This window comes from Arvicola amphibius, chromosome 11 (genome assembly GCF_903992535.2).
Source record: "Arvicola amphibius chromosome 11, mArvAmp1.2, whole genome shotgun sequence".
In the NCBI taxonomy this organism is placed as follows: domain Eukaryota; kingdom Metazoa; phylum Chordata; class Mammalia; order Rodentia; family Cricetidae; genus Arvicola; species Arvicola amphibius.
The window spans coordinates 47,697,697-47,718,785 of record NC_052057.2 but is presented as its reverse complement, the minus strand read 5'-3'; the positions used below and the strand labels follow the sequence as shown (position 1 = coordinate 47,718,785).

The 21,089-nt window shown below is 39.4% G+C and overlaps 1 protein-coding gene across 1 annotated transcript in view; it reads right to left on the bottom strand.

The window, feature by feature from the left end:
- Positions 1–21,089, bottom strand: part of Ect2 (epithelial cell transforming 2) — a 60,004-nt gene that overhangs the window by 22,752 nt on the left and 16,163 nt on the right. The window contains exons 8-20 of the mRNA XM_038347598.1: positions 20,718–20,791; positions 19,170–19,300; positions 18,751–18,866; positions 18,593–18,655; positions 16,458–16,680; positions 12,348–12,484; positions 10,438–10,557; positions 8,320–8,388; positions 7,418–7,528; positions 6,519–6,615; positions 3,459–3,540; positions 1,883–1,961; positions 1,175–1,294 (exon numbers count right to left, since the gene is read on the bottom strand). Coding sequence (XP_038203526.1) covers positions 1,175–1,294; positions 1,883–1,961; positions 3,459–3,540; positions 6,519–6,615; positions 7,418–7,528; positions 8,320–8,388; positions 10,438–10,557; positions 12,348–12,484; positions 16,458–16,680; positions 18,593–18,655; positions 18,751–18,866; positions 19,170–19,300; positions 20,718–20,791 — 1,422 coding nt within the window. The remainder of the gene's footprint in view (positions 1–1,174; positions 1,295–1,882; positions 1,962–3,458; positions 3,541–6,518; positions 6,616–7,417; positions 7,529–8,319; positions 8,389–10,437; positions 10,558–12,347; positions 12,485–16,457; positions 16,681–18,592; positions 18,656–18,750; positions 18,867–19,169; positions 19,301–20,717; positions 20,792–21,089) is intronic.

Sequence of the window (21,089 nt, the reverse complement as noted above, 5' to 3'; positions counted from 1 at the left end):
TACTAGTCAAACAAAAGTATCACTACTTAACCTCTAAGTACAGAACCCTTTAACAGAGGCAGGTCTTGAGATTTACTGCACCTATAGCTGCTCTGTGCATAGATACCTTGGTCTCTAAGATTGGCCTGTGTTTTTTATACTTTAAATAATGGACATGATGTAAGAGGTAGCTCTTTAAGGGAAGCAACACAGGAAAGAGATAAAGGAACGGATAGACTTTAAAGAAGTCATTGTGAGTGGTGCCATCCTCGGGCTGGTGGTCCCAGGTTCTATGAGAAAGCAGGCTGAGCAAACACGAGGAGCAGCCCTCCACAGCCTCTGCATCAGCTCTTGATTCCGGGTTCCTGTCCTGCTTGGGCTCCTGTCCTGACTTCCTTCTATGATGACCAGTGATGTCTAAGCAAGCCAAATAATCCCTTTCCTACCCTAGCTGCTCTGAACATAGTATTTCATTACAATAACTAAGATACTTCCCCTCATTAAATTGGTTATTTAAAAAGAAATGTTACAAGAAGGGAAAGAAGCTTAAAAAGTACATAAACTTAATTATCTGCTTGTGGGGTGTTATGAGAAAAATATACCTACTACAGTCAGGATAGTTTTGGAATTAAAATTATTACATCCCATCAATAAAACCTTCTAACTGTAAAGAATCACTTGGCATAGTGGCTCATGCTCGTCATCCCAGGTGACTTGGAAGGACTGCCCCAGATTCAAGGCCAGCTTGGGCTACAGAGTGAGATGCTTTCAAAGCAGAAAAAAGAAATGAAGAGATTCACAGTACTAAGTTATCAAGTTAGCTCTTCAACTGATTTCATCTTTACTGCAAAGGGGAACTTACATTTAATTAAAACAAAGACAAAACTCAGTTAATTTGTAGATCTTGTATAAATATACATAAAAACACAAGTCTCCCAAAACTCATAATTTAAGCAATTATCTGTACGGAATTTTGACTTAAGATATGACATCCGGAAATTTGCCAAACTTAATATTTTAGACTTTCTCCCAAAAGCATTTCACTGAATGAAATCAGCAATTGATTTTAATTTCTTCAGCAAATAACTAAATGTACCTCAAATTTCTATACTGTACTCTAGTCAAAGCTTGATTTTAAACAGTTAGGGAAATGACAAAATACCTCAGTGTTAAAGTACACTGAGTAAAAATTTACCTCGAGGCAGTCATTGAAGAGGAAGAGAGTGACCTGCTCTCCTCGGTCACAGGGGTACTCGCCTAAAGAAACTGTTTCCACTCTTTGTACTAAGCTTCGATGAGAAGATAATAGATTAGCCTGTGAACATAGATAAAAGTAGTCAGATGTTATCAAGTAACTTTTACAAGTTGTAGTTCAAAAGTAGCACTAAGACTGCTAATATATTTTTAAAGATCTGTTTCTATTATTCTTATTTATGTATACATGTCTCTTTGAGTATATGCTGTGTGTTTAAAGGAGCCCTCAGAACCCAGGCGCTGACTTCCCTGTAGCTAGATTACAGGTTGTGAGTCACCTGACATGGATGAAGAGAACTGAACTCAGGTCCTTTTCAAGAGCAGCAAGTGTTCTCACCCCCGAGGCATCTCTCCAGCCTCAGACTATTGATACAGAAACTACAGAAACCTCATTAAAGCTCAGCCAGTAAAGTTGCTTGTTGTCAAGTCTAATGGCCTGAGTTTAGTACCCAGGCCCACACAATGGAAGGAGGGAATGGACTCCAAAAATCTGTCCTCTTGACTACCAACCTGTACGCTATGGTGTACAAGTACACCGTTCATGGCATGTGGCTACACACACACACAAATAAATGTAATTCAAATCAACAACAACAAAAGAAACCTCATTAAAGCAATAAAAAAATGGTAATCATCAAAAAATACTTACTGGGCATCCATCTACTTCATAAACTACATCAAAAATTTGTTTCTGTGCTTCTGTTTTTCTCTTATCCTCATTGATATGCCTGAAAAATTAATGCTTATTCTGTAAAACTTCAATTAAAATAAACATGAAATCAGCATATGAATATTTCAAGTCACAAAGTCTGACTTTCATGCCTTAACTTTGATACATGATGAATCAGACAAACATTCCTTCAAAACATTCTATGGATATTAAAAAATATTCCACAGATCTTTCAGAAATGTTATGTTTCACTGAAAATATTTTACTCATTTAGTCAATAAACGCCTCCTAAGATAGTTAGCTTGCATATTTGATGATAACAAAATTCTGAGTTTGAAACACTTCTCAGTTAAGCTTTACACTTTATTCTCACATGACAAGGCAGCCACTCCCCTGCGAAGACCACCACCACACTTGTACAGAGAATGATGAGCCCCTTTCGCCTTTCACCTTTGTGCCCAAAACTAAAATCCACCAAAACAGAGACAATTCTCTTGAAATTAGGAAATGCATAATGATAAAAAGTCCTACACTTACTGGACTAGAGTTTTAGCCAGCAACTATGTCCTATTAGACACTCGAGAGTTTACACAGTGAGCAGCTCATGAATGCACGAGGATGGGAGCTCTCACTGAGAGCGCACGGTCAGTGTGGAAAAGCCTGCACTCGCAGTGCAGATCCTCCTGGAGGACAGAATGTCGCTGTCGCAGGAAACTTCACAGCAAGAAAGTATCCATCTGGAGCTCACATCTTGCTCAACATCAGCAGGGAGTCTTGAGAATATTATAAGTCATGAAGGAAAACGTATATGGACTCAGGATCTTGTTCAACAGAACATTCATGAAACTATCAATTTAAGGAATGTTTAAAGACATCTCTTCACTGCATGAAGTTTAATTAATATGAAAAAATCATTCAAGTAAATAAATATAAAACATAGTAGTATGAAAAAGGACCTATGATACAAAAATGTATCTTTGTAAATCAGAATTTAAAGGAAATCAGAAAATTCTACGGAAAAAAACCATATGCATGTGAATGGCATGAAAAAGCCTTTCTCTAGGGCCCAAGAAAAGTCTATTTGTGCATTAATAGCTATTTTCTTCTAGACCAGTACTATCTCTTTACATACAATTAATGCCAGAAGTAAGTAGCCTGATCAATATACTCTTACAATACTTACCATTTTAACTATGACCAAACTACTAGAAGAATAATTTAGGTATTTTACAAGTTATTTATTGATACTCTTCTAGTTATGACAAAGATATCACTATCAGTCTAAATCCAATAATAAAAACATGGAATCAGTGAGCAAGATGGACCTATGGGTAAAAGCACTTAGAACATGCAAGCCTGACAACACTGAGATCAATCCCAGAACCCACGAAAAAGGGGAAGGACCTCTCATGTGCTCACACGCTCATCATAGTCTGTCTCTCTCTGTCTCTCTCTGTCTCTCTCTCTCTCTCTCTCTCACACACACACACACACACACACACACACACACACACAAATACAAACAATATTTTAAAGTAAAATATAAATTGCTTACGTCATTACTTCTTTTAGTGATCCAATAGCTTTTTCTAAAGTGCTTTTGTCAGGGTTTTCGTCAGCTGTATGCTTCTTAAGATCTGTAATAACAACATGGCTTTTTCTATAACTAAAATCAGTACAGTGGTTTTCCACCTACACCTTAAAAGTACATCAATCTTGATGCAGGTTAACTATTTGCATACGTAACGTCTAACCCTATATTGAAAAGAAGTTTGCTGCCAGGAATGTCAGAGCAGTCTGTGATCCCTATTACCTAAGGAACTGGAGATAGAAGGACTGCAAGTGTGGAACAAACTTGGCCGCACAGAATTATCCTCTTTCAAAACAACTAAGGTTCAAGTTTTGCTTAATATGTGTAAGGTCATGAGTTTATTCCTTAGCATGATGGCACATGCCTAGAATCCCAGCACTTGAGAGGCAGGGATGGAAAAATAATACTGTAGGCCTCCTACGAATATACCTAATTAGAGATGCCACATTTGTGTTGATATTTAAGAACCCAATAACTGCCATAATTACATTTAACCTAAAATTATTACTCAGCATAAAACCTGTTTTAGATATAATTTAAATAACTTAAAAGCATAACTTATATGTGAAAAATCATTTTGAGTTCCAGAATAACCAGGGTTATTTAATAAAACAGTGAGTAGCTGGAGAGGCGGCTCAGTGGCTACAAGCACACACTGCTTTAGCAGAGGGCCTAAGTTCAGTGCCCAGCACCCAAACTGAGATGCTCACACCTACATCTCCAGCTCCATGGGATCGGATGCACTCTTCTGGGCTCTCTGGGCACACAAACTCACATGTGTACCAACAACAACAACAACAACACTCAAGCATATAATTAATATTTTTTTAAACGATCAACAAAGTTTTAACCTAAAGTCTCTGAAACACTATCTTCTTCCATTAATGTCTCTAAACTATTTTACTAATAAAATTTTCAGAATATGTAGCACTGATTTTTTTTTTAACATTGCTTTGTCTCCCAGTCACAATTAGATATTCCTAGGTTTCTCAAGCTACAATGCTGAATGATCCTGTTATCTCAATACAGATTCTTTTTCAATTTGATATGGGGACACATGGCCCCATCACAGAGAGCATTTGGTGACCTTAAGAGCATTTCTGCTATTGTAGAGGTTCCTTTTTAACATGCTAACTCTGTTTCTCCAGGCTTTTTTGGTGGTGGTGGAGAGGAAAGGGTGTGGTGTGAATGGTTTTTGTTCTTCCTTTGTTAATTTTATACAGGGTTACTCTAAGTCCACCAGGCTAACCTCGAACTCACAGAAATCTGTCTGCCTCCCAAGTGCTGGGATTAAAGGTGTACACCACTATGTCTGGCTCTTCTCAGGTTCCTTACTATGTTCCAACACTTAACAGTCTTACCCATTTAACACCATATCCAACTAATGTTTATTATGTGGAAGAATCCAAAAAGGCTTAGAAGTTCATCTTGAACTCAGAAGTTAGTCTTGACAACACCTGATAAACTTCTATTTAACAAAAGTCTTCCTGAGAGGCAGACATTGGCTCCCGTGTATAATCCCAGCACTAGTAGGCTGACTGGAGGAATGCCTGGAGTTAAGACTGGCCTAGGCTAAAGTAAGACACTGTCTCAAATAAATAATAAATAAAATTTAAAAAGAGAAGCTAAGTATCTAATAAAATAATTTGGATATGCAAATTTGATTTTAAAAAGATCAGCTTAGAAAACCTAAAAGTTGGATTATTGTAACACTCAATATAATCTAGACAATAGGATAGGATTAAAGACTGGGGAAAACATTCATATAGCAGTAATTTCAACTACAGAGGTCATCTGGAAGAGGAAAAAATCCCCCTTTTGTTAGCACTGTCATTTATATTACCCAAACATTTCTTTGAAAAAATAGATTAAACAACCAATAAATTAACTCCTGAGTTTCATACTTTAATTTTTAAAATAAAAAAAACTGACATTACCCTAAAAAATACTTTAGTCAACTGAGTATAAAATGCACAAACAAACATGTTTTTAACCAGAAGTAAAATTTAAACCTAAAAGCTGTGCTAGAAAATCCTCTTGCCGCGTGTAGTTGTAGCACTCAAGTAAGAAGATGTGGTCCAGACAGGCTCTCCTGGAGCCCAGGCTGTCTCAGGCCTGCTATACAGGTCCTCTGCTTCCTGTCCCCAGGCTGGGACTACAGGCCGCAATGCCAGCCCAACTGAACTACATCCCCAGCTCCAATCTCAGATGTTTTAATAGGGGAAATATAAAATATAAAAATCAAGAGCACTAGGAACTTGGGATATATAAGTCCTCTTCTTCTGATGATTCTGTGGGAATTCTGTTACTTGAATAAATAGGTTTAAAAACCATGACACCAAGAAATATTAGGAACTTTTAAGCAGAAAGTGACCACTATCATAACAAGGAATATTAGATAAAACCAAGTATTAGTAACCTTAGAGACTGCTTTTCGAAATTATCATAAATTTGATACCTACATAAAAACAATCTTTAATGCTAAGATCTAATAAACTCTGAAAATAAAAACAAAATAAACTCTGAAAATAAAATTACTGACTCTTTAAGAAAAACATGTTACAGACTAAGGATGGGCTGTGGCACAGTGCTTGCCAGCATGCAGCATGCAGCTGTGGGCTAGAACTCCAGCACTATAGAAACCTATTAATCACTGCAATCAGGACAATGGAGAGGCAGATGTTCAAGATCATACTCAAGAAGAAAAGAGGGAAGGGAGGGAGGAGGAAGAAGTAGGAAGAAGGGAGAGGAGGGGGAAGAAGAGGAAGAAGAAACTATTACACTAAAATATCTAAAATTAAAAAAAAATCGGGCTGGAAAGATGGCTCAGCGGTTAAGAGAGCTGACTGGCTTTCCAGAGGTTCTGAGTTCAATTCCCAACCACATGGTGGCTCACAATCATCTATAATGAGATCTGCTGCCCTCTTCTGACATGCAGGCATATATGCAGACAGAACACTATACATATACTAAATAAAATTTAAAAAAAAATTCAAGCAAACCAAACCACAATAAGCAAAGTACCATTTAGAAGTAAAGCAACACTGGGTAGCCGCTGTACTGGCCGGATGAGAAGTTCCACAAGGCTCTGCCGACCACACTCTGGTTTAGCTTGATTTATCTAAAAAGAAGTAATTTATTATACACAAAAATAGTTCAAAACATTCTATCACAAATATCCTCGACTAGAAGGTGATGACCGAAGGTAAAGGCACTTGCTGCCACTGCAGACACCCACGCTCAAGCCTCAGAATCTACAGGGTCAAGAACCTCTGGCCCGTACTTGTATGCACAAGCACTGAGATGAACAACCATGCATGCACATGCACAAAACATATCAATAAATAAACCAAGAATCTATGGAGAAGATGTAGAATGGCAGCTACTCTTTGGCAGATCACCATGACTCAATAATTAAAATTCTGTCTTGGTCAGCAAGATTAACAGGCTACAAAGAGTGTGTTCCTCTCCACACCTGTACACACACAGCTTTCTTAAGCTCTATAAAAGACTACACACATCACTCCTGAAGACGTTTTAACCTAGCAATTGCTCTGACACCGCTGGCTAAAGTAAAGCACTGATGGGAGAAAGAAAATCATTAAAGGCAAACACGGCATCATTGGAATACCAATAGTGTTTCAAGAATTAATCATTGGTAACATTATTTCCTTTTAAAATCACCATATGGGCCACCATATGCAAGGTCCTGGGATCAATCCTACAACATACCTATTCACTCCACTGTGTCTCGGCCCCTCTGTAAAATACCACATCTTCTAAATCTAAACATCATAGCCACCCATAGGAACAACTGAAACTAACACCAGTATTAACATTATAAATTACTATTTTAAATAGTATCTTAATGAATTCTTTCATAAGTGATTATCAGAGTTTTGTATGAAAGAAATATATATTACCTTGAGAAATGCATGAAATCTGGGCTTCTGTTTTTCACATTTAATAATTGTTTCCTTGCTCATTTCAAAGAAGTTTACAAACGGAGGATAGGTTTTTACTAAATCTTTTGACTAGATACAAAAAAGAAAAAAATCAATGTTATGTCACCCTTAGACAATGAATCTTTGTGACACAATTAACAATCAGACGTATAAGCAAAAGAAAAATTTTAACTAAGTTTCCTCAATATTTCTATTAAATGCACAAATTTGTCTTACAAGTGTGTGCGTGCGTGCACACACACGCATGCACACTGTTGATATCTCTTGTTTTCACATCTGTTTCTGTTGAATTTGCTCTCTCAATTAGGATTAAACCAGAAAAACCGCCTATCTGAGGGTGTGGCTCAGGCTAGGGTGCTTACTGAGTGATCATCACACATTCTAGAAGGGAAGAAAGAAAGACTTAAGACTGGGGGTTAACTAGCTCAGTGCTAAGAGTGTCTGATTATAATAAAAACATATGTCTTCGAGACTCACTATGTAGCCCTGGCTGTCTTGGAACTGGCTCTGTAGACAAGGCTGGCCTCAAACTCATAGATCCACCTGTCTCTGCCTCCAAGTGCTGGGGAATAAAGGTGTGCGCCACCACTGTCCAGCACATGCAAAGTTTTTTTTAAAAAAAATCGTAAATATATATAACCATTTGAGGAAAGCAAACAATTTCACATAAGTCACTAAACAACTGTGAGATAACTAGTGTCCTAATGATGAACTTGTATAAAGCTGGGAATACAGAAAGCATGTTTCAAAAGTCAAGAACAACTCCAGCATATTCCAGAACCATGGAAATCTTAAGTGGCATTTTCAACATTTTCTCCCTGATAAGTCTGAAATCTATGAGGCTGTAAACAAACACTTACATATTTAAGAAAGACGTCACCAATGCTTTTGCTCTCATCCCAATTAACAATAAGGTCTTCAAGATCATCCTGAAACAGAACAAATCAAAACACTTAAATTCGACAGCTCCTTATACATCACATACCTTTTATGAGATCTTTTGCTGGGAAAAAAAAAAATCACTTTATGTAATACCTTAATGGTATGTGTAAACTCCTTTTCTCAACAGAGAACTAAACTTTTGTCTACAAAAATTAACCTTTGAATTAAGAAAATATAAATAGCACTGTCAGACCAATCCTAATTCCCCAATATGACTAATAGTTCAATGCTTTGTCTTACTAATTATAAAGCTGATTGGCCTTATCAATTATGAAAAAGCTACTTTTAATACTGTTGTTATAGCAACTAATTTAATACAAGTCATTAAAAATTATAACCTGTAACATGGCCAAGCAAATTTTAGCAAAAGGGACAGATGGTAACTACTGCAAGGCCATATGACTTTTGTTACCAGTACTCAGTTCTGCAGTTCAGAAGCGAGCATAGAAAGTAGACAAACGGGAAGTGAAGAGACTGGCACAGGGAGTCCAGTGAGAGCCTTTATCAGAACTCTCCCCTCAAGCTCAGAGGAGGCAGAGACTGTAAGAGCCAGGAGGGGTGACTCTGAGAAAGCAGCATCTTCCAGACCAAGAGGACTGAACACACATGAACTCAGGGACTGCAGCAGAATGCACAATACTGCACATACACAAGCCAGACAAAACCCCAGCACTGAGGAGAAACAAGTCCTACTCCTAGCCAAAAAGTTATTTGGAACTGATACCTTCTGTGAAACAGAAAATTAGTTTTCGGCAATGGACTGTCACTGGGCATACCAACCACGCTTCAGGACAGGCCTCATGCCCAAGAAAGAACTGGTCAACACAAAACAGACTCCATGAGATTTTCTTGTTCGCGGGCTTTTTGTTGTGTTTTGGTATATTTTTTTGTACTGCTAGCTTTGTGTTTGCTTGTTTCTTTGCTTTGCTTGGATTTGTTGTTGTTGTTTGTTTTTGAGATAAGGAACAGGAAGTTAGGTAAGCAGGGAGGCAGGGAGCACGTGAGAAGTGGGGAAGGAGAAAGAATATTATCAAAATATCTATAAAAAGTATAAAAATGAACTCTACTATAAGACTCTTTACCAGAACAGAGGACTAAATGCAGTCTATGAACTATAGTTTGCTAATTTCTGGTCCATAAAATTCCTCAATCCTCCTAAAACATAAAATATTCATAAAAACTTGAATGGGGAGATGGCTCAAGTGTCTAAAGCGCTTTTTGCTTTTGCAGAGACCCCAGATTCAATTTCCAGCCTCCACACCTGGAACTCCAGATTCCAACTTCTGACCTCTGTGGACACCAAGCACATATGTGGTATGCATACAAACGTGCAGGCAAAATATTTATCCACATACAAATAAGTCTTAAAAATGCTTTTCTTGCACAACAGTGATGGCACATGCCTTTAATCCCAGCACTTGGGAGGCAGAGGCAGGCAGTCTTCATGAGTTCGAGGCCAACCTGGTCTACAGAGTGAGTTCCAGGACAGGCTCTAAAGTTACACAGAGAGACCCTGTCTCAAAAAAACAAAAATAAATAAATAAAATAAAATTTAAAAAGTTAGTCAAGACATTTACAAAATTTAAGCGGAGAGTAGTGTCTTAAACCTGTAATCCCCACTTGAGCAAGGAGGATCACAAAGCCAGCTACATGGTAAGACAGAAGTTTCACATACAAAACTTACTTTCCTAGCTAGGAAGAAATGCCTGAAATGGAGTCTGGACCAAAGCTACACAGAGAAAGCTTGTCTCAGGAAAAAAACAAAAACAAAACAAGACAAAACAAAACAACAAAAACAAGTCAGTAAGAAGAAAAGGAAAAACAAAGTGGAAAGTTCACAAAACAACAACAAATAAAAACAAAAACAAAACCACTATGGAGTTCATTTTGTGTTGGCCCTACTCCTGAGTATGGGTTCTCCTCTGGAATACAGTTGATATGCCCAAGTGGGGTTCCACAGAAGAAATACCTGAACTGTTACAATAAGTAAACACAGCCTCCAAAGAGAATGCAATCGACCTTCAATGCATGTTTACCTTTATCTTCATATGCACATCAAAGATATCTGGGATGCTCCCAAAAATAGTCTTGATCTCCTCTGGTGCAAGAATAGGTCCACCACGTTGCCCTTCTTCTTCTAAGGGCACCTGAAATAACTAAATGCGGCTCTAGGTTAGCAAACTGAGAGAAAGAAGGCTAATGTACAAACAGTGACGAACAGTGCTGGCAACATCTAAGAAGCCGAGGGGAAAACCTCTCCTAAATTTCACAGGCTTTTCTCAGGACACTGCACTCTCACTCACGTAATCATATACTGTTACGAATAGGAGGGTGTTAGGTGCACTGGCTGCTCTTCTAGGGGACCCAGGTTCAGTTCCCAGCCACCACATGGTGGTTTACAACCTTCGGTAACTCCAATCCCAGGGAATCCAATGCACTCTTCTTGGTTCCACTGGCACAGTGGCAAAACACCCATAAATTAAAATAAAAATAAATCTTTTTTTTTACAAAAGAAATCTAACTAACAAATACATTATTAGAATTAGTAGAAAAGTAACTCTTACTTTATGTAAGGAAGAAAGTAATAAGCTTTCTAGACATATAATAGTAGTACAATGCTAAATGTTTTAGGAATAGTAGCACAAAAATTCAATAGCAAAGAAACTAGATTTCCAAATCTATTATGAGAAAACCTGAACTCTGCCCACTTATTGCTGTAACTTTTTTTATATTTTTATATTGTCAGTGTGTGTGTGTGTGTGTGAGTGAGTGAAAGCTAGAAGGGGAGATGTAAAGATGGAAGGTAGGATGGGAAGAGGAAAAACCTGGGTGCACACATGCGACAGTGCACATGCAGAGGTCACAGGAAAGCTTTGAGAAGTCCATATTCCCCTTCCACCATGAGATCCTGAGACCAAAGTAAAGTCTTTTGAGGTAAGTGCCTTTTTTACTCATTGAGCCATCTCACAGTAGGTCCTGCTGTACCAGTTATAAGGGGAAAAAAACAAACAAACAAACAAACAAAAAAAGAAACCTCGAATAGCAAATACACACATAAGCACATCTTATTCATATTACCCAAAAATAAATCTAACACAAAACTTAAACTGAGCGTGGCTGCTGACAACTTTAATCCCAGCATTTGGAAGGCAGAGGCAGGTAGATTCCATAACATCAAGGTGAGCCTGATCTACATACCAAGTTCCAGAGCAGCCAGGGCTACATAGGGAGACGCTGTCTCAAAAGTTAAAGAAACTTAAAGAATGTAAAAATCAGTGCCATATAATACAAGACCATTTAAACACATGTATAAGTAAGATACATATGCTCAAAACCAGAGAGCTATGGGTGAAACCAAAGACCAAATCACACACAGTCATAGACTGAAACTCAACACAGTGAGGATGACAACACCACCCAAAAGAAAACCCAATATCCTTTAAAAGAACAAGACACAAAATCATAGAAAGAAAGCAAGATGGGGAGAGTCTTTTGGAAAGTTAGCACTGATGTGGAAGGGTCTTCTGTTTGAGTTGATTTCATTGGTTAATAAAGAAACTGCCTGGCCCATTTGATTGGCCAGACCTTAGGTGGGCGGAGTAGACAGAACAGAATGCTGGGAAGGGAAGTTAATAAATCGCCATGCCTCTGCTCTCTGGGGCAGACTTGCGTGCCTCTCCTCAGCGAGACAGTTGCCATGAAGCCAGCCACCAGGTCAGACATGCTGAATCTTTCCCGGTAAGACACCACTCGTGGTGTTACACAGATTATTAGATATGGGTTAGTCAAGATGTGAGTAAGAGGCTGGAACTAATGGGCCAGGCAGTGTTTAAAAGAATACAATTTGTGTGCTGTTATTTCGGGTAAAGTTAGCCAGGTGGCCAGGAGCCGGGCGGCGGGAAGTGGCCCAGAGCTCGCTACTACATAGCACCTTACTCGTACTCACCTGAATGATTGTTGCCAGGATGTTGACGTAATTACTCTCCGTCTGGTAGAGCTCTCTCGCCACTTGCCACCTGGCTGACTGCTTTGGAGGAGCTGGAGTGGAACTCCTGGAGGACTTAGTACAAGACTTGGGTGTTTCTGGAAAGGAAGAGGGGGTTAACTGGAAGGCGGATCTAACACTACACAGACTTACTAGCACCACCATAGAGATTTCTGCTAAAGTAAAATTTCCTGTGGGACAAGGCCAGAAAAACACAGTGACCAAAAAGATCATTAATTCAGAGCTGAAAATACAGCTCAATGGGAGAAAGCTTACCTCGCAGATGTGAAGTTCTAGGTTCAATCTCAACACCAATTAAAAAACTGATGGAGATTTTAATAATAAATGGCCGATAGTCTTTAAATCTGCCAAGGTCATTAAATTAAAAGGAAGTTTCCTAGATGACAGGAAACTAAATGATGAAAATAATGTGTATCCTGGGTTGTATTCTAAACTAAAATACAAACTTTTGTTATCGCTGTTTGAGTGGGGGGGCGGGGGCTAGAAATCAGGGCATGATTAAGAAAACTAGAGAAATCTAAAATAAAATACTAGAGCGGTTCGTGTTATTGACGCTATAACTGCTATGTGGTTATTTAAGAAACGTCTCCAAATGAGCTGTAGTGGTGTATGTCTGTAAGCTCATCATTCAGGACACTGGAGGAATGCATGGCTTCCCCAACACCCAAGGAGTACAGTACTACCCCGTTCCTGTCTCAACGCAGGGCTGGGAATGCACCTCCCCAGCACGTGGGGTCCTGAGAGCAGGTCCAGTACTTAGAAAGCACTAACACAAAAAAGGAATGACCAAATACAGACACCTAAACATTTAGAGCTAAAGACCTATCATGCCATCAACTTACCCCCTCACAGAGCACAAATGTACATGGAGGAATGTATGTGTAAAGACTTCTGAATAAATTGATTCTAAAGAAAACATGGCAAAATAATTCCATGTAGAGAACCTGAAAAATCACAGGTGTTTAAAAAACTACAATAAAATAGAAAAAAATATGTTAAAATACTTCAGCATAAAACAAGAGGAATCCAGGCACTATGGTGTATGCCTTTAATCTCAACACTCAGGAAGTAGGTGAATCTTTATGAGTTCGAGGCCAGCCTGAAGTGACTTTCAGGACAGCCAGGACCATGTTAAGAGACCCTGTCTCAAAAAGAAGAAAGTAAATCATGAAAGAGGAATGGGTGGGCTATGATTATTACACTATTACAAAAATGTGAATGTCCTCTGCACTAATAGAGGGCCTCTTTCACAGATAATCAAATAGCTCTGTGGTTAAGAACACTGGCTGTTTTTACAGAGATCTAGGATCAATTCCTAATACCCCCACAAAAGCTCAGAACTGACTAACTCCAACTCCAGAGTTAGTTCCAAATCCCTCTTCTGACCTCCAGAGAGCAGCGGTTCTCAACCACACTCTGTGTGTGTGTGTGTGTGTGTGTGTGTGTGTGTGTGTGTGTACGTGTATGTGTGTGTAGAATGACCCTTTCACAGAGGCCACACATCAGATATCCTGCACACCAGACATTAGGATTCTGAACAGTAGCTTAATTACAGTTACAAAGTAGCAACAAAATAATTTCACTGTTGGGGTCACCACCTCGTGAGGAATTGTATTAAAGGGGCGCAGCATTAGGAAGGTTGAGAACCACTGCTCTAGAAGCACCAGATAAGCCCACGGTGTGCACACATGCATACTGACAAAACATAAAACATTCATACACATGAAGTAAAACTTTAAAAAATTAACCAAAAATTATTAGTTCAAAGTATCTCAACATAGAAACATCTAGTCCAACCCAAAATAGGAGAAGACCAAAGAATTAGTATGTTTTAAGCATGTATCATGAAACAAAAATTGGTTCTTTTCTTCCTATCATATGATTAGAGCACTTCAGCATCACATGTGCAGCTTCCTAGGACGGCTTCACGGGAAAAAAAGAATGCTCCACAAAGATTGAAAAGAGTAAATAGTCCTAACCCTTACCTACTTTTACACAAATATTTTTAAATATTTTTATGTTAAAACAATGATGTGTATTGTGAAGCTCTAAATTGTTTGAAAAACCATTCCCCACAGGCCCTACATTATTTCAGGCTACACTCAGCAGTGCCATGAGCCTCAAGAGACTTGAATGCGGAACAGTCTGCGATAGAGTGATGCTAAATTACACTGTGTCGAACTGGGGTCCGCCAGCTGGAGACCTCAAGAGTGCATTCGCACATCTGCTTTAATGGTTAGTTTTCTTCTATCTCCTAAACTGCATATTCAAGCCCTAGATTTTTAAGATCGGCTCCTTACTACCTCAGGCCCTTGTCCACTACAAATACAGCACCAAGCCAAATATGGTCATGCAGGCCTGTGACCCCAGTTACTCAGATGGTTGAAGCAGAAAGATTTCAAATTTAAAAGCTACTCACTTTCCACCTGACTAAAACTGAACTATCAACTTCAAAGACAGTGTCATTTAGGCCGAGGCACATCTCTTTCATTTAAATTACTACTGAAGCCACACGTGGTAGCACGCACCTGTAACACTGACTTAGCACGCACCTGTAACACTGACTTAGGAGGTGAAGACAAGAGGATTAGTTAGTTCAATGCCAGTCTTGGCTATATACAAAATTCAAAGCCAAGATGGGCTATGAGACCGCCTCAATGAAACAAGGAAAAGAGTCACTACAGTACAAAGCACTAAATGACTTTTAAAGCTGAGATGTGACATGTTTCAATTTTTCCAGTTTTAAAAGGCTTATGAATCCAAAATGTACAAAGCCAAAACTCAAAATGGAGATGTAATACAGGAAACCACAATAATAAAAAAGCCCCATGTACAAGAAAAACTAAGGAAGGAAGAATGAGAAAAGGCACAAGAGTTGAGTGTAGTGCAGAGGTTCAGAAGTTCCCATTGGTTAAACTTAAGATTCCTACTACAAAAGGAAAGAATGTCTCAAGTTAGCAGCTAAACAGAGAAGACACTTTCAGGGAACATCAGCAGACAAAACTAAAGACATGGAATTAAATGAAATCGCTAGAAAAATACAATGAAGAAACTCAGAAAAACCATAAAGCATTTGGAGTTAAGAGATGGAAAGAAAAGTTATGCAAAGGAGAAAGAAAGAAGCTACATCACAAAGCCCGGGAAGGTTGGAGAAATGCATCCATGAAGGAGTTTAGCTGTCAAACTCTGAGAACTGTGAATTAGATAAAGACCATCTCCCAGGCAGAGAAATTGTATGCAGTATGGACTGCTACTCAATGAAGTGAGCTGAAAGGACAGGAGAAACAAGCAAGGAGTTCATGGATCAATCAGAACATGCTATGGAGTCTAGGTTTTTTGTGTCTTAAATATAGAAAATACTACATATTTACAGAGAGAACTACTGGTGATCAAAACAGGGTTATAGTCCTCCTGTCAGTTCCACATAAAGTGACATCACCCTCTTCTGACTTAACTCCACCTATTCACCTTATTTTCCCCATAATAAATGTAACATTTCTTATAACTATGGTGGTGTGTTCCTAAAATCCCAGCACTTGAAGAGCAGGGTGGTCAGCAGTTTAAGACTGGCCTAGGCTACCTGAGACCTTGACCCCCACCAAAAAGCAAACCACCCTTTAAAATAGCTGTCACTCTCCAGCTATAGCCCTGGGCAAGTCATCACTCCCTGAACCTAAGTTCAGTGGCCTGCAGATCAGACACCACCTATTACAAACCCACACAAAAGCATTACTATGCACAGTGGACATAGTTGATTTTTGGGATTTTGTGTGTGTGTGTGTGTGTGTGTGTGTGTGTGTGTGTGTGTGTTGTTTTAAGACGGAGTCTCACGTTGGCCAGACTGCCCTGAACTCATCTTCTGGTCTCTACCTGATCAGTACTAGCATTACAAGGGCTATGCTTAGCTTTCCAAGTATCTTATTTCCTCAACTAGAATAAAGTTAATTAACAGAAAACCCTTTCCTATTTATCCACTGTAGTAGAGATTTGTTCTTTTAGTCATTTCAGTCCATTCCATTTTAAAGATTAATTTAGTAAGATGTGAACTACCTCCATAGTGAATGCTGGACTCGGGTGTGTTGGAGATATCAAGGAGTGAGCCAATAGAAAGGGAATGCTCAGCCGAGGGCCGCTTCCGGGGTGGGAAAGGGGAGAGGTCGGTCTCTCTGGAGAGCTGAGCCAGGGTTTCTCTCAGCCTGCGTCTTTTGCGGTTGCTGTTTGGAGTGCTCAGTGACAGCAGAGACACCGACTTCTTGAGCTCAGGAGTGTTCGTCTAAAACCAAAGCACAAAAGCTCAGTGTTGTGATGGTTCTGACTGAGACAGGAATGCAAAAGAGACATCCCAAGTGGCAAAACTCCAAACTTTGTACAATGATTCTTAGAATCTTATAGTCTACTAGACAATTCAGAAGCTTCATAAAACAGAATGGCCAAGACACCACTATAACTGGCAGCCTAGCACCTCTTTTTCAGAGCCCCTTCTCCATGAATTACTAGCTACTCATTTTAGGGCATGACCCGAGAGAGAATGAGCCACACATTCTTCTCCTTGTGTCCAAGCATATAGTGAGGGAACTAAGTACACGCCAGTATTTCCTGAGAAACACTGCCAGCTCAAACAAGGGTTTGAGAGCTCTCTCATTGCATCTAAAGCACACCTGAAACTTCACTGGGAACAAGACCAAAGAGTACAGAGAGGTAAGTACAGAGGTCTTACCGAGGACACATGAAGTCTACAATCTTATACTTGATATAGCATTCAAAAATAATTTTCATTTTACTGAGGCAGGGTCTTGCTGTGTAGCCTGGGCTCACCTGTTACTTCACTACACTGCCAAACCTGGGCCTCAAACTCTCTGGAAAGCTGCTGAAGCCTCCTGAGTAACAGGATTATGATCATGTACATCCACTCAAACTTACTAAATCTCAAACTGAAATAACTCTTCCCATAAATCTTTCTAGAATTTGTTTAACAGTCATCTTTCTTGCCGGGCGGTGGTGGCTCATGCCTTTAATCCCAGCACTCAGAAGGCAGAGGTAGGCGGATCTCTGAGTTCGAGGTCAGTCTGGGCTACAAGAGCTAGTTCCAGGACAGGCTCTAAAGCTACAGAGAAACCCTGTCTCGGAAAAAAAAAAAAAAGTCCTCTTTCTTGATACCCAACATGAAAACAAGATCTTTCTTGCTTATATTCTACTAGGAAAATTATCTTTTTAATAACAATGACTCACAGTTCCGAATGATAAGTATGTGGCTCTTCAGGATATTAAGAACTCTGAGTCTTCCTATCTACTGAAATTTACCTACTGCTTTTCTTTTCCATAACTGTTTAAATGTCACTCTCAACTACTTACTATTTTAAAGTTGTCTCAAACTTCCCTCTTTCCCTCGTTGTTCTACTTAATGTCCTCACTTGGTTAGTCTAGAATGCTGGTTCAACATTCGCTAGTCCCATTCAACCCTGCAGAGCCTCTCAGACTGAGAATCTCTACAATACTTGAATACAACACACCTCTGATCTAGTAAGGTTCAAGTCTCTAAAGACAGGGGTGTTACTGTTGATGCTGGTATCATCAACAATCAGCAGAGAGTAACTTGTGTTATATTAAATGTCTTTGTTAGGGTTTCTATTTTTGTACTAAAAAAAACATAATCAAAAGCAGCTTGGTGAAGAAAGGGATTATTTCATCTTACAACTTACAGTCAGTCCATCCACCAACCAGGGAAGTCAGCACAGGGCCCTGGAGCAGGAACTTAAGCAGAGGCCACGAAGAAGTACTGCTTACTGGCTTGCTCCTCGTGAGTTGCTCAGCCTGTTTTCTTATGGTTCCCAGAACCACCAACCCAAAGGTAGCAGAGACCACGGTGAAGTGGACTCTCCCACGTCAATCAAAAATGTCTATGACAAGCTTGTCCACAAAGCAATCTGGTGGGAACATTTGCTCAACTGAGGTCCTTCTTGGCACGTGACTGCAGCTGTGTGAAGCTGACATAAACGCGTGAGGACAGTGAAGCCGCCTCTGCACTGCAGCTCCACAAAATTACACAGACTAAGAATGTGGGTATATTCAACTACATGTATGCAATTATACCATGATTTCTACATGTTCTGGAAACAAAAGAATCAATTTTTTACAAAAAAAAATCACAGAGCCAATAGCTCACGAGCAAAAACACAAAAACATACCTTTTCATACAAATACATCGTCTCTCCGGCACGAGCATCCATTTGAATGCTTCCCCAGAACCACTAGAGGAGAAGAAAGTATTTAAGTTAAATCAAAATCTACCTCAGCAGAGAAATTATCGTACTGTTAAAGCTGGCTAATTTCACAAGTTACTTGCCTCTTGCTTGACAACAAAAAGTTTCTTGGAAGGTTCAAATGGAAGTTCCTTTACTGCATTCTCCTCAACAATAAGGTGGGTGCACCTCTCATCCCCAACCGGTAAACAGCTGCCTCCTAGAGAACAGGACACAGCCACACAATCAGCCAGACAACGGCTCCCCACCGCCATCTCTACAGCAGCTATTTATTAGTAGTGGTTAAACACGTCTGGGGAGAAAATGTAGACAACTTTTATGATATCAGCCTTCTCTAATAAGGGCTTCAAGGGTTCATTCAGGGCAGATAACCATGGGTGGTCGACTTTCAGGAAGCACAGGTGCCCGCTCCCTTTCTCCTTTGATGTATGGCACGGCACACTGGGCACACACGGTGGGCTAGACCCTCGTCTGAGCCGCCGCACACACCGCGCCATCTTACCTTGCATTTCAGTCATTTCTTCCATACTGTTTTTCTCTTCATCTGAAAATCCCAGGAAACTTAAAATGCAATCTTGAAATGGAGGAACTTTAAACTCATTTCTAAAGTCATCAAAGTCTGCACAGAAACACCTAGAAACAAACGCACACTTGCTTAAATTCATACAGCATCTCAGTATTACATAGGCCTTAGTATACGGCATTTCTTGAAAATATTTTACGTAAGATCCTGAACTGTTCACAACTGCAGCTGGCTTTTGGTTTTGTATATTTTGTTGTTTTTTTAAAAGAGAGAGGATTGTCTGGGATGTTGCTTAGTAACATGTATAGGCCCCAGGGGTCCATTACATCAGAACAAATGCAATCACAGACAACCTTCACATCAATCAAATCCTGGCTGTTTTGGAATTTATATCACAGATATTCTCCAATTTCATGAAATTTTACATGATGATAAAGTGCCACAGCAGAGAACGAGTGATTGGAGAGTTAGTAAAACAAGACAATTGCAAGCAGCAATTCAAACATCAAGTAAAAAGAAACTGTAATATAATCCAAATACCTGAAAGCATTAAGCTATTACCTAGTAAATTTTAAAATGTGTATGATAAGCACACAATTTTAATTGTATGTGTGCACATGGGAGCCGCAGTGCACACACGGAAATCCAATCTCTCCCTGATATGAGTCCTGGGAATCAAACAAGGGTCAGGAGGCTTGGTGCAGGCACCTCCACCACCAAAACATCGACTGCCCAGTCAAAGTATTTCACAAAAATCAGCCTGTGAGACGACTCAGCAGGTAAAGACGCGTGCCACGAGTGCCTTACAGTGTAAGGTCAATCCCTAGAACCAACTCCATAGAGTCCTCTGACATCCAAAACTGTGCTGAACCATGCATGCCCACACATACTATCATGCATACACAAAAAATTATTTTACAAAGTAAAACCCAATGATACCAATTCTTTCAATTAATTATTTCATAATCTATGTTTTATTCCCTAAGCTATTCAAAGACTAAATTTATTTTTTTCCTTATGATCTACAAATTTAGTTTTTGTTGGCATATGGCTTTATCTTTAAAAACAAAAATTAAAAATCACACATTTAAAAAAGTAATATGCTGGATTAGAGAGATGGTTCAGCAGTTAAGAACCCTGGCTGCTATTCCATGGGACCCAGGTTTGATTCCCAGGACCCACATGGTAACTCCAGTTCCAGAGGATCTGATGCCATCTTCTGGCTTCCTCAGGGACTACACAGTTGTGGTGCAACAACGTGCATTCAAGTATGTACACACACACACACACACCCCAATTTTTTTTTTTTTTTTTTTTTTTTTTGGTTTTTCGAGACAGGGTTTCCCTGTAGTTTCTAGAGCCTGTCCTGGAGCTAGCTCTTGTAGACCAGGCTGGCCTCGAACTCAGAGATCCGCCTGCCTCTGCCTCCCGAGTGCTGGGATTAAAGGCGTGCGCCACCACCGCCCGGCCCCAGTTTTTTTTAAATAAGTTGAATTCACACAAATTATTGGATGCCTAAGCACTTACTGCTCATCCCGTCTTTCCCATGCTTTATAAATCCACTCTGGCTTCACAATGGGAGTGCCCAGGCTCACAGCAACCTAAGAATATTAACATCAACAACAGTATTTTAATAACTGCACTCAAGGAAGTTCTTCTAAACAACTGTGCAAAAATCTTAGCAGAATTTGTTATTTTTGTTATATTTTGTTAAAGATAAAGTAACTATAAATAAGTCCACGGTACTCATTTATTTTACTTTCTTTTTATTCTTTGAGTCTTTCACATCACACCATTTGTTTTTCCATCCCTTCCTATCTGCCCTCTTCCCTTGCAATCTCCCACCATTAAATAAAACTTAAGAGAAAAAAAAAGGTCATCATGGAAGCTGCAGTGTAG